The sequence below is a fragment of the Diadema setosum genome, chromosome 4 (genome assembly GCF_964275005.1).
Source record: "Diadema setosum chromosome 4, eeDiaSeto1, whole genome shotgun sequence".
In the NCBI taxonomy this organism is placed as follows: domain Eukaryota; kingdom Metazoa; phylum Echinodermata; class Echinoidea; order Diadematoida; family Diadematidae; genus Diadema; species Diadema setosum.
In genome coordinates, this window is record NC_092688.1 from 24,826,440 (window position 1) to 24,839,630 (window position 13,191).

Below are 13,191 nucleotides of genomic sequence, written 5' to 3' on the forward strand. Positions count from 1 at the left end.
ACAGTGATTTCTTTAGATATTGTGTGTAGTGCAATGTATCTGCAAACATACTGAACTAATGCGTTTATTTGCATTGTTACTTTTACCTGTCTGATGTTAGCATGCATATCATTATCATGACTTTGTTGAATGGTAAAATCATACGGCAGCCGTACAGTCAACATCAGTCACAAAGAACAACTGTCTTTTCAAAGATTATTGACTTTTCCTACCAGAAATCACGCAGTGGACACAAAGGTGCCTTACAGCCCCCCCCCCCAAAAAAAAGAAAAGAAATCCAAATCTTCTTTTTAACGACATGAATTACAAATTAGGGAGGATTTATTTCTTTCGCATCCCATTCTAGAATTACATTAGTTAGTTAGCAGTTATGACATTGAAGACAACCTAAGGCTGTTTAATACAGGCAAAATTACACATTCTTGTACCTTCAGACACAAATCATGAAGAGGAAGACACTATACCTCGTAATTCGAAACTCATTCTCAAATGTGGCCTTGATATTTGAAGTCATTTCTCATTGCATGGATAATAATAATATAACAACGTGAAATAATACATGATAAACAATAAATGAACAATAACAAATGACAAACAACGGGGTTGGCGGAGATACATATGGGGTCACGAGGCTGTGAGGGTGTCCGCCAGTGGTGGCTACCTGTGTTGCACAGTGGACATAACACATACACACACACACACACACACACACACACACACACACACCACACACACACACACACACACACACACACAGATCAAGTGGGCGGAGCTTGCTTGTCTGTGCGCGTGTATATGACCGGCTGGTTGTAAAGTTTGGGTACGTACCGGGGGTCTCGGAGAGTGTTTTGTTTCAGGGTTGGCAGGGATGAAAGCACACAGCTAAAGAGAATGACTGCCAGCAGTGGCTACCTATGTTGCATTATTGACACAGCACATGTATGCACACACACACACACACACACACACACACACACACATGCATGCATGCAAATGTACTATACATGTACATAACTGTGAGTCAAAAAAAAAATCGACTCTCGCGAAAGTCGCATTTTCTTTTTTCTTTTTCAGTCCCTAGAGCTTCGGCTCGTGCGAGGTTTGCTGTACCCAGGTACATTTGCCATAGCCTGTAGCTTGTCACTACAATGCATTTTCATACTCATTGTTGCCTCTCTGTACTACTCCCTCTGAGGAATATTACATTTCAGTGTTGTCATGGGAACTATTATCATGTTTCCGTTGTTTGTTTGTTTGTTTTTTGTGCTTGTGTTTGTGATGTAATGTATTTTTGTAAGGCAGCTCACCACAAGCTTTGCTTTTTTGAGGTTCTGCCTTCCTGTACAATAATTTTATGCATGTGAATTCCTACATGAAAAAAAGATGGAAAATAAATGTTATACAAACTTGAACTTGAGAAACAATAGAATATTGCACTCAAATAGAACATGAAACTCAAATATATGAAAGTTTGAATCTCAGTATAAACGGTGAGCTTACTGAAAAGCAAGCTTGTTAAGCGTAGTTCCCAGTATTGCAACCGAGTGTAAAGATCAAGATAAGGAGCACTATACAATGGAGGACGAAACTACGGAAAAAAAAAAATACTTTGTGATACAGCCTATTCTCCTCAGATACAAAGTAGGAGAACGAGTAAGTCACATGCTGCAGAGGTATTAACAGTTGTTATCATAGCAATGTTGACATGAAAGTTTTCTAGTGCAAATTTTACAATTGGAAAACTATACAGTTGGGTCCTCAGAAGAGATGCGGAAGTATTCGGGTAAAGCAAAACACAACGCTGACAGTTCAATAATGATCTACCAGCCAGTTGCAATGACATGAGGACAACAATGCCAGCTGTTACCGCAGATACTGTTGATACTCACAGTGCAATAAATATGTATAGGATACGGTAGAATAAAGAAAAATGAATGAATGCGAATCGTCATTGGGAAGAGAATGTTGCTTTAGTATACATATTATGCAAAACGTAGGTCAGGCCTTCAGGCATCTATTTTTCGTGTGATATGCGTGGGTCGACATAAGTGTACTCTGGGCAAGAGTGCGGTTCTTGGTGGGTCTCGGATTGGTCTGGAGTAATTTGACCAGCATTTGCTCCGAGAATGATATGGTCATGTTGATCCTCATCCAGCTTTTCGCTCGGTTTGCCACAGTAGATAGATGTAGAGTACAATCGATCGTTCAGGCTCGTCGGAAAAGGGATAAGCTTTTCACTTTTACTGGCATGCCTGTATTCATGGGATGGCTGCGGTCCTTGGATTTTCTCTGATTGGTCTGGAGTAATCTCTTTGGCATTTGATTTGAGAACGAGGTGGCCATGTTCATCGATTTTTTCGCTTGATTTGCTTGAGTAGATAGCTGTAGAATATAATTGATCGTTCAGCCTCATTGGTAAATAGACACGTTTTTCATTTCTGCTATTATGCTTGTAATCGGGACGTGAATACGGTACCTGGATGGTTTTAGATTGGTAGGGAGTGATTTCACCGGTATTTGCTTCGAGAACAAGATAACCATTTTCATCTACCCCCGGCTTTTCCCTTGATTTGACTGAGTAGATGGCTGTAGAATATAATGGATCAGTGATCACTTCATTTCTATTGGTAGACTTGTACTCAACTCGTGTCTTCCATCGTGACTGTTCTTGAATTGTCTCGGATTGGCGGTTTGGAGCAATTTGACTGGAATTTTTTGAGAGAAAGAGATTTTCATCCACCTTGGATTTCTCTCTTGGTTGGCTTGGGTAGACGGATGCAGAACCAGGCCTGTCTCTCTTGCTGTTCATTTTCTCTGCATGATTGTGGTTCTGTGAAGATACATACAACACGCAGGATAATGTGGACAAGTTGATGCAGCTATAACATGATCACTCGATTTACCTGGCCATCTCTCTAGAGACTCGTTGAAACTACATTAGGAATACTTAATCTGCTTTGTGTGTTTTGTCAACAATTATACCAATATCCAGATTTTATGGAGAAGTTACATTTGATAATGACTTCTAGAACTACACAATTGACACCATCAGGATCGTTAATGTGATGATACAAATGATGCAAATGTCTGAATGTGTCGGTTCTAATTCGTGTATGAGCTATGGAATGCTTACTGAATGCTTTTTTTTTAATTGCTTGCCAATGACGAAAAACTTGGAATCAATACCTCCGGCCGTGTATCATGTAACTACTAAGCGCACGGTACATTTACTGGATACATGATTTGCTAGGCAATAGGCTATTCTTACTGGCTGCGAGAACGTATGAATATAGCGAAATTTTGCAGTGAGATGATGCTCCTGCTTCACAGAGATGCTCTTCTTAGATTGAGAATAACATGTCAATGCGCTAAGTTTCGTTTCAGAAGAAGCAAATTTTCGTTTATTTGTCTTAATGTTTTTATAATAGTAGTAAAACATTGATTTCGCACAATCTCCTTTCGGTTTCAAAATGTAATGTTCCCAAATGTTAGTAGTGATTCTATTTTTTCTTTTTTTTTTTAGTGTTCATTATACTTTTTAGAAGTCCTTGTAAACATTCGAAATAATTTTCAAATTTTATCACTGATATATTTCTAACGCGTTCCCCAATTCCATGGTATGAGTGACAAGGGATAAATAATTGTCATTATCATTGTTATTGTTATTGCCATTGCTACAAGTCCGCGATAACACGTTAACAGTATTGGTATAATCACGAGGCAACCTTTGGCCAGGAAAAAACTCCAAACAAAAACAAAGCACAGCTCTCGACCAAAGAGTTCCCAGGATTTTCGCTACCCGTTCTACAATCATCGTATTATGAAGATGAATCGATTAACCGGGGAATGGAAATGTGGTCACTGTAGAATAGCATGCTTAAGAAATCTGTATGAGAATGCCCTTTTGAGTATTTTCTCTGATATTTACTAAAATGTGTTATGCATATCAATATTCCACAAAATCCAAATGTGCACATGCACACTTTCATTTCCGCTAGCACACACATACACACACACACACAGAGTAAACATATGGGATACTTACTGAGCAAGTGACGTTGCTCTGTAACGAAGATGCACAAAGGAAGACTTGTTCCAAATTTGGTGCCTGTGAAATTCCCATGTCTACCTCCGCAGCGTCCTGGTAGATGTGATACGGATCCTCTTGATGAGCAGTGACTTCTCTGCAAGTGTTGTAATAGTGGCTCGGGAAAGGGTGACCCTCTGCTCCAGCGTCAGTACACATTGTACTAGTTTTGCTCAATACAACATGATCCGTCGAGATCATACTTTGGTTTGTAGTATTTACGGGATGCACCTGCAGTTGTCTATTGTTTGGCTGATTTAAAGTTTGTGATGATCTACGTCTGTAAAGGCAATTATAAGAGACATACACGTTCTTTAAAGAAAAAAAGCAGAACATAAACAACCAACAATACATTTTCAAGATGGGTTGAAAACATTACTTTCCAACATCGAAAACATTGTGGAACATAATTATTATTAATATTCAACTTATTTTGACTTCTTCCGAAGAAAAGACATACCATGTCTAGTAAAATATTGTTTGAATATCAAAATCCATTTGTACCCTTTGACATATGAAAATTGTGTTTTCGAGGGCTACATACACATGCATTTTTTTTTGTTACTCACAGTTTCAAGCATTAATTACATTACTTTAGACATTGTTATATAGAATAGTAAAAAAAAAAAAATGTATGACAGAACAATCGCGCTAATATCGAACTACAAATTGTTGATATGATAAGGGAAAAGAAAAGAGTGTCTGCGGGTGGCAATGTAGATTACCCCCCCCCCCCCAACACACACACACGTGTACACGATATCAGGTTACGTAAACACTCACCTTTTCTTGTGATGCCTCCACAATACCATTAACAGAATGGCAACAAGTATGGGAAAAACACACATAAGAACTGCCATTGCAAAGATGTCAACATCTTTCTCAGGAACTTCAGAAGCTGAAATGAAATTAAATACAAGAAATCTTTGTCACCCTTTGTAAAAAAAAAAAAAAAAATACAAAAGTACATTGCATTGGAAAACGAAATATTTCGTTGTTCTTGACATAATCCCGTAATGAGTGCACATCATCGTATCATCAACAAAATAATGCTGAAATGATAGCCCACAAATGCAATGTACTATATAATAAAAACACTACATTGCAATCGGATGTGCAAAGGATAGGGCACCACCAAGTACGCAGTTTTGAGAAATTACTATTACCTGACTTGAAATTACTCCATTTTAAATCACTATATATTTTGTCGTCTCTGATGTATAAATTGTAAATTGACCAGGGGCCCGTTTCATAAAACTTGTCATCAGTGACAAGTTGTCATAGATGTGACAAGCTACTGAAATCCTTGCTTCTGATTGGGTGAGAGCAAATGTGTCATAGAAATGTGACAGTTGTCACTGATAACAAGTTTTATGAAACGGGCCCCAGGTTGACGCGATGACACAGTTTCCAATGCAGAAAACCTTTGTTTCATTTTAGATCAGTACGCATGAAAACTTTGTGTGTGGGTGTGGGTGTGTGTGTGTGTGTGTGTAAAGATAGATCTGCTTACAATAATGAACATGAGTTCATATCGCAAGCAGCAAAACATGTCTGCAATCACCATTTGATATACACGGTAGAATTGAAAATCTGAGAAAAAACATGAAATCATATCTGCTTCATTATTGGATATAATATTTAACGAATAATTACTAGTATGTGTATAGTTAGATGATACCGAATGATAAGGATATGCAACTCACTTCTACTCGTTTCGCTTGTATCTCGTAGGATTACATCTTCAGTTGGTTTGCCATCTCCTGTTTATGAAAAGACCAAAGTATAAAGATACATGTTACAGACCACCACGATAAGAACATCACGGTATTTAAACCCACAATGAGCTTGTAACCTAATGATTTTATTTCATTTTATTTCCACATCCAAATAATACAAAAACATTGCAAAGTAAAATCGGAGATTTTAAACAAGATTTGTAAAAAAAAAATAATAAATGTCATCAAGCAAATACAAATACCATACAGACAATAGCATAGCAAAAGTACAAAACATACACACCTATGGAGTAAATAAGAAAATTAATTTTCATACAAAGTGGTATTACTTGTGCGCATGCTGATCAAGAGATAATTAAAACAGGATACTCTGCCCATGGAAAAGACTTTTACCAGTTACTGTATGACTGAGTTTATATTTCCACAAGGACGAATTATTTACCAATAGCCAGAATACTTGTCAAATTTAAATGAATGGTTCAAATTAAAAATGGCATTATGATTTTACTTTAACTGTTCATATAGGACTTTATAACTGCTGAAACATAGTTTCTGTTAAATCTAGAAGGCTCATCTGCCCACTTGTATACAGTTGATGTAACTTGTCTATGAACATATCAAAATGTCCAAAAAAAAAAAAGGAAGAAAGGAAGTTGCGTTGGAATATTATTCATTGAATGAGAGTGAGATATACTTTTTTAGTTACAAAGCTATTTGCATGACTAACAGTGGACATTACAATAATTTTCGCAACAGAAGAAAGAACAAAAAAAGTGATTACAGTAATTATAAACTGAACAATGAGAGGGGTACAAAAGAAAGGTGCATAATTGTAAAAAAAAAAAAAAAATCATCTTACTTATAAACGACGTGGCGGTGATCTCGGGCAATGTCGTTAAGTCATCAGTAAGCAGTCCCTCGCCTGTTTCATTGGAGAAAGCCAAGGGCATTGTGGGTAATATTTGTTAATGACCGAGGTACATAGAATCAATCTTTGCTGACGCATATTCGTAGCCAACAAAATGTTGTAATAGTTTACTAAAATACAAATGTAGTGAACACATTGTAACAATCATCAGTAGTTTTTACAAATGTTGGATTTAAGTTTCTCATGGTGTTGATGTGATTTGCTAAAGTGGTAGGGTAGTATTAGCGTTAACGGCAATTTTAAGTCAGATACAACAAGCAAACATGATATCGAATGCCAACAGATATCGAAACATACATCATAAAACAACTACATTAACTCTAACAGCACCTAGCTTGTAAATATTTTGAATGCTACTCATTGGAGATGTAGCCTGTATTCTGTGTAGTCGTTGTTGTGGTGACTGTCCCACCAACGCATTAAACATAGACATGTAAGACTTGATTCAGTTTGAATGTAGCGCGGTAAATCCTCTGGCGCAATTATTAGATATGAAACGCTGTAACTAGCATTGCAAGATTCGGTAAGCTTTTTAAAACTGTCGATAGCGTTTGCAGTACAAAATTCTTCCACGGCTAATTGACATTTAGATAACGGTACGTAAAACACTTACCTCCCCATCGGTGCATCTTATAACTTTAATAGGAAAAAAAAAAGTGAACACTATTTTCTTTCATAAAATGGGTTCAAGAATGTAGCCAATTGGAAGCGCTGAAATGAGTCACGTGTGCGTGCATTAATTTCTTACTAACATGCACGGGCCGGCCCGCCGTGCAAAAAAGCGTAGAGTCACTGACGTCACAATGTTTACACTAGGAGTGCACACTCAATCAGTTGTTACAAGTGCGTCGCGCGCTACTATACGCGCTCTCAATCCTGTAAACAACTTCTAGTTCGGGCTGCCAGCCGGCCTTTCTTGTGCATAACATGTATGTGGCGTACGTATACTCTTATACGTACAGTACTTTTATAAAATGGGTTCAAGAACGTAGCCAATAGGAAGCGCTGAAATGAGTCACGTGGGCTTTGATTGCTTTAGTACCATTGTACTGCAGTACCAGTGCGCACTCAATCAGTATGTTACAAGTGCGTCGCGCGCTACTATACGCGCTGTCAATACCTGTAAACAACTTGATACTTGATACTTGAGACGGTTGGACGTGTATTTGTTGAGCTCCGGCAGATTGGACTTTATTTTCACTATTGGTGTCTGGTCACGGCTATTTGTACTTCACTTTGAAAGGCTCAGCGAGGTAAATTCGATCAGTTCATGATTTTGTAGATTGTCTTATTCTTTGGGAACATTTACAGCGGATTTGGTCATTTTTTTGGCGATTCTACGTACTTTAAAATTTTGATTTTGATTGCCTATTTGCGCAACTCTGCATCATTGGCGCTCACAACGCATTGACTTGACCTTGGCAACTACGCCGTCTCCTTAGCGACAGGAGACTGGACAAGACTCTGCGCACCCCTTACAAGTGCGTATCACACATCTCCAGAAGGAGCGCTCCACATAGCAACACCGAGCACTACGCATCTCACGCGCTCTATTGTTACTCCTTTGTGACGTCATGGCCAACTTCAACGTTCTAGATGATGAGGTGTCTATCAAGGAGGAGGATCCCAGCCGAGCTATTAATGATGCTGTGTCCTATGCAGTGGTAGCCTCCATGGGTGTTGATGCGGCGTCCATGAAAGGTGTGGGCAAGGGCTCCGGAAGTCAAGGACGTAGTGCATCAGGTGGAGGATCTAGGTCTACCAACACCAAGGGAGGAGACACCACGAGCCCTACAGTGACTGGAATTGATGATGCGCTGATAGCCAACATAGTCGCCAAGGTTATAGTTGCTATCCAGCCTATCATTGTCCAAGCTGTATCTTCCGCTGTTACCGCTGCAATGAAGACCTTGCTTGAGGAACAGAAGACTTGGAAGGAACAGAATGAGGAAGGAAGGGCTAGTGGCAGAATGAAAAGGTCTGTTCAAATTGGTCATTTCGAAGTAGAACGACTCGAACAATACACAAGGAAGGAGAACGTGAAAATCTACGGTCTGAAGGAGGAACAGGGTGAAAATACGACAGGAGTGGTGCTAGACCTAGCGAAGCAAATGGGAGTAGACATCAAGGCCGCAGATTTGAGCATCTGCCATCGATTGGGCTCAACACCGGCGAATGACCACCAAAGGAAGAAAGCGCGCACCGTCATTGCTCGTTTCACCAGGCGTGAGGCAAAGGCAACCTTCATGCGAGCCAAGAAAGGCCTAAGAAAGAGAGAGGATCTGAAACATGTTTACATCAACGACGACCTCACCCGTCTCAGGAGCAAAGTCGTCCAAGAGATGAGGAAGGACACAGGCATACTACGCGTTTGGACAATAGATGGAAAGATCCATTACATTAGTAAGTCCGATGGGAGGCAGAGCATTAGAGTTCTAGATTCGCTGGACAATCTCCATGACATCGGATGGGACGAGGACCGCATCAAGAAGTTGGGGGTTTACCTTGACATCTAGGAACTCGCGGCACATGCCTGCTCCGATGACCATAAATATCATTGCTCATCGATTTCAAGGCTGAAGATTGCAGGGCTAAATGTTTGCGGTATTTCTAAGAAATGTGATTATGGCTTCCTACAAGATTTTGTCAAAAAGCATGATATCATTTGTCTCAGTGAAACTAAAACGGATTTGAATTATTCTGAGTACTTTCCTGGGTATCAATATGTGACGGCCCAGAAAAGAAACGTCTCTATCCCCCTCAGCGGGACTCATGGGCTAGCAATAATTGTTTCTGAGAGATTCAAGGGCTGTTATGAAATTTTGAATCAGACTCAGTCTGATTCTATTTTGTGGATTAAACTTGACTTTTCTGGATGCTCTATTTTGATTGGCTCAGTGTATATTCCGCATGAAGGGTCAAAGTACTATACTGACGATATTTTTGACATAATCTTGAATGATTGTACCACTCTGCGGGCTAAATACGATCTCCCGTTTTTGTTGGTAGGAGACTTCAATGCCAGAACAGGGATACTTGGTGATTTTCTTACAGTGGAAGATGAGATTCAAAATGAAATTGGTTTGTCATTCATATCCGAGAATATAACTGATCCTCAATCTGAACTTGAATTGCTTGGTATTTGTACTAAAAGGTTCAACAATGATCGTCATGTTAATAATAACGGTCATAGATTATTAGATCTTTGCAAAAATATGGATATACATATAGTGAATGGCAGATTCGGTGATGATTTCGGTATTGGTCGTTTAACATGTGGCAGTGCCAGTACTGTTGATTATGCTTTGGCATCTCCCGAAGTGTTCACAAAAATTGAAAATTTCTCCATCGGTACTTTTGATAAATTTCTATCAGACAAACACTGTCCGATTTCACTCGAAATTGTCAATAAATTTGCTCATGCTGTGGAAAGATCTACTGAAAATTATAATGTTTTTAGAACAGACGTAGGTAATTGTAATGATGAAAAGTCAATCAAGATCAAATGGGAGGATAAGAAAAGAAATTATGTTCGTTCAAAATTTTGATGATGTAGAAATACTTGCATCAATAGATTACATAGAGACACTTGCTAAAGGAAACATCTCTCAAAGTGAAATTGATAAGATCGCTGGTAATCTACGTAATATCTATTTAGATGCTGCAGATGCGTGTAATATGGTTATTGAGTCTAAAGCAAAGAATTTCAAGGCACGCCGAAACAAATTTCACGCAAATTCTTGGTTTGATAAAGAATGTTCTGATGCAAGAAAAGATTTCATACGAGCAAGAAATGTCTTCCGTCGAACTAAAACTGATCATAGTGAAAGTGAAATGAAACGTAAAAGTAAACTGTACAAAAATGTTATTCGTTTAAAGAAGCAAAGTCATACCTGGCAATTAAATTCAGCGTTAAGGAATTTAAAAAGTTCAAATCCGAAAGATTATTGGAAACTGATTAATAGGAAGAATAGATACTGTGAAACATCTCAAGAACTATCATCGCATGATTTTTATGATCATTTTAAAAGTTTGGGTAGTGGTAACGTACGATCTTATGATGCTGGTATTGAAGCACTGCTTAATGAAATGTCAAATGAAGAATTAGACAGAGAGATTGAAATATCGGAAGTTGTCAATCAAATGAAACGACTTAAGAATAACAAGGCACCAGGCCTTGATTTGATTTTGAATGAACTTCTGAAGAATAGTTCAAAAAATTTGGTCAAGTTGATAACCAAATTGTTTAATCTTATATTCGACAGTGGCATTGTCCCAACAGATTGGGTAAACGGTTTGATAAAACCATTGTATAAAGGGAAGGGCTCACGAGATTGTGTTGACAACTACAGAGGTATTACATTATTGAGCTGTGTTGGGAAGCTATTCACAGCAGTATTAAATGATAGAGTAACTTTGTTTGTAGAATCACAATGCCTGTTAGGAGAGGAACAAGCTGGTTTTAGATGCGGATATTCAACTATGGACCATGTATTTTCATTACATGCTATTCTTGATTTTTATTTACAGAGAAGGAAAAGGGTGTATACAGCTTTTGTTGATTACAAAAAAGCATTCGATTTGGTCGATAGATCTTCAATGTGGTTGAAATTGTTTGACCATGGAATTAATGGTAAATTACTCCGGGTCGTTAAGGGTATCTATAGAAAGTCAAAATCCTGCGTTTTTTACAACAATTCTAAATCAGATTTTTTTAAGAGTAACATAGGTGTAAAACAAGGCGAGAATTTATCACCAATATTATTTTCGTTGTATTTAAACGATTTTTCGTCATTTCTGTCTCAGAGATACCCTGGCCTGGATTTTCTTTCATCAGGTATGAATGAAACGTGTTCTACCGAAGAAGTGAATATGTTTGTTGATTTATTCACATTACTATATGCAGATGATACGATTGTGTTGGCTGAAAATGCTGAGGAACTCCAGTTAGCTCTTGATGCTTTATTTGATTATTGCCAATTGTGGCATCTGACCGTTAATACTACTAAGACTAAGATAGTTATTTTTTTCCCGTGGAAAAGTTAGAACAGCTCCTACCTTTCTTTTTTGGAGATGACAAAATTTGTGTCTGCGATGATTATGTTTACTTAGGAACGACGTTCAATTATAATAATAATTTTAAGAAAGCTATAAACAAACAAGTAACCCAAGCCAAAAGAGCGTTGTATTCCATGAAAAGTAAAATTTTACCTCTCCTCCTTCCAATCGACGTAAAACTAGAGCTATTTGAACATTTGATCATGCCTATTTTGCTTTACGGCAGTGAAATTTGGGGTTTTGAAGACCTCGCCCAAATTGAAACTTTCTTTTGTAGATATTGTAAGGAACTTCTTGGATTACATAAGCGAACTCCGAATTGTATGGTTTACGGAGAAATAGGTAAAGATAGATTACAAAAAACAGTAACCCTTCGGATGTTAATGTTTTGGTTTAAACTTGTTAACAGTAAGATGTCAAAGATAGCGCATGTTTTGTATAATTTTCAATATGTTTTATCGGCAAGGCAAGAAAATTCGATGACATGGGTAATTAGGATAAAAGAAATATTTAACAACTTAGGTCTAACTGCAATTTGGAACAGCCAAGCATCACATCTCACTTTAGCTGGCTTTAAAAGTTTAGTTAGTACCAGATTAAATGATATCTATAAACAAGAGTGGCATAGTAATGTAGACAAAAATTCTCAATGTTTAAATTATCGAATCTTTAAACAGGATCTTCATTTTGAGAAGTATTAATGATTCACAGGCAAAAATTTTATGTAAATTCCGTTGCGCAAATCATAAACTGCCAATTGTTTCTGGAAGATACAATCAGATTCCAAGAAACGAAAGGTTTTGTACCCATTGTAATGAAGAGAAAATTGGTGATGAATTCCACTACCTTTTTCAGAGTAGACTCTTTAATGAACAACGGAAGAAATACTTAAAAAAATATTACTGGAAATACCCCAACACTATGAAGATGGATCAATTATTTAATTGTCAAAAGAAAACAATCCTTTCTAATTTATCCAAGTTTTGTAATTATATAATGACACATGTTTAGATTCTTAGAATTTTTTTATCCTTTTTGCAAATACTATACATGCCTTTTTTACAGGCTGTGCCTTCTTTACAATTGATATGTAACTTATTTGTCTTTCCATTCTCTCCTCCTTTTTTCTTCCCCTCTCTACTTCTTTTTCTTCTCGTTCCCGTCTCCATATTTCCTTCATTCTTGTTCACTTAGCGTATGGATTCATTTCCGTATGTCTTTGCGTTTTTCTTTTTCTGTTTCTATTTTTTCTTTTTTTTTTTCCTGAACAAAAAGTCCCTCGTATATCGTTTGTTAATTCACCAGTCTTGTGTCCTTCTCACTCTCCCTCTTCACCTCCATATCCCTTCTCTCTCTCTCGTCATATTTTCCTTTCTTTG

At 37.7% G+C, this 13,191-nt stretch overlaps 1 protein-coding gene across 1 annotated transcript; it reads right to left on the reverse strand.

Annotated features, from left to right (window-relative positions):
• Positions 1–2,014: 2,014 nt before the first annotated feature.
• On the reverse strand, positions 2,015–4,947 carry LOC140227750 (uncharacterized). Its single transcript, XM_072308152.1, has 3 exons — positions 4,871–4,947; positions 4,046–4,367; positions 2,015–2,830 (listed from the first exon to the last, which is right to left on the reverse strand). Exons 1-3 carry the CDS (start codon positions 4,945–4,947, stop codon positions 2,015–2,017), a joined length of 1,215 nt encoding a protein of 404 aa, XP_072164253.1.
• Positions 4,948–13,191: the final 8,244 nt, after the last annotated feature.

Excerpts from the sequence above, each read along its gene's own strand:
- LOC140227750 (XM_072308152.1), bottom strand. The coding sequence starts at position 4,947 with ATGGCAGTTCTTATGTGTGTTTTTCCCATACTTGTTGCCATTCTGTTA. Across the intron at positions 4,368-4,870 it reads TGGAGGCATCACAAGAAAAG|ACGTAGATCATCACAAACTT; the intron begins GTGAGTGTTTAC and ends TTGCCTTTACAG. Across the intron at positions 2,831-4,045 it reads AGAGCAACGTCACTTGCTCA|AACCACAATCATGCAGAGAA; the intron begins GTAAGTATCCCA and ends GTATCTTCACAG.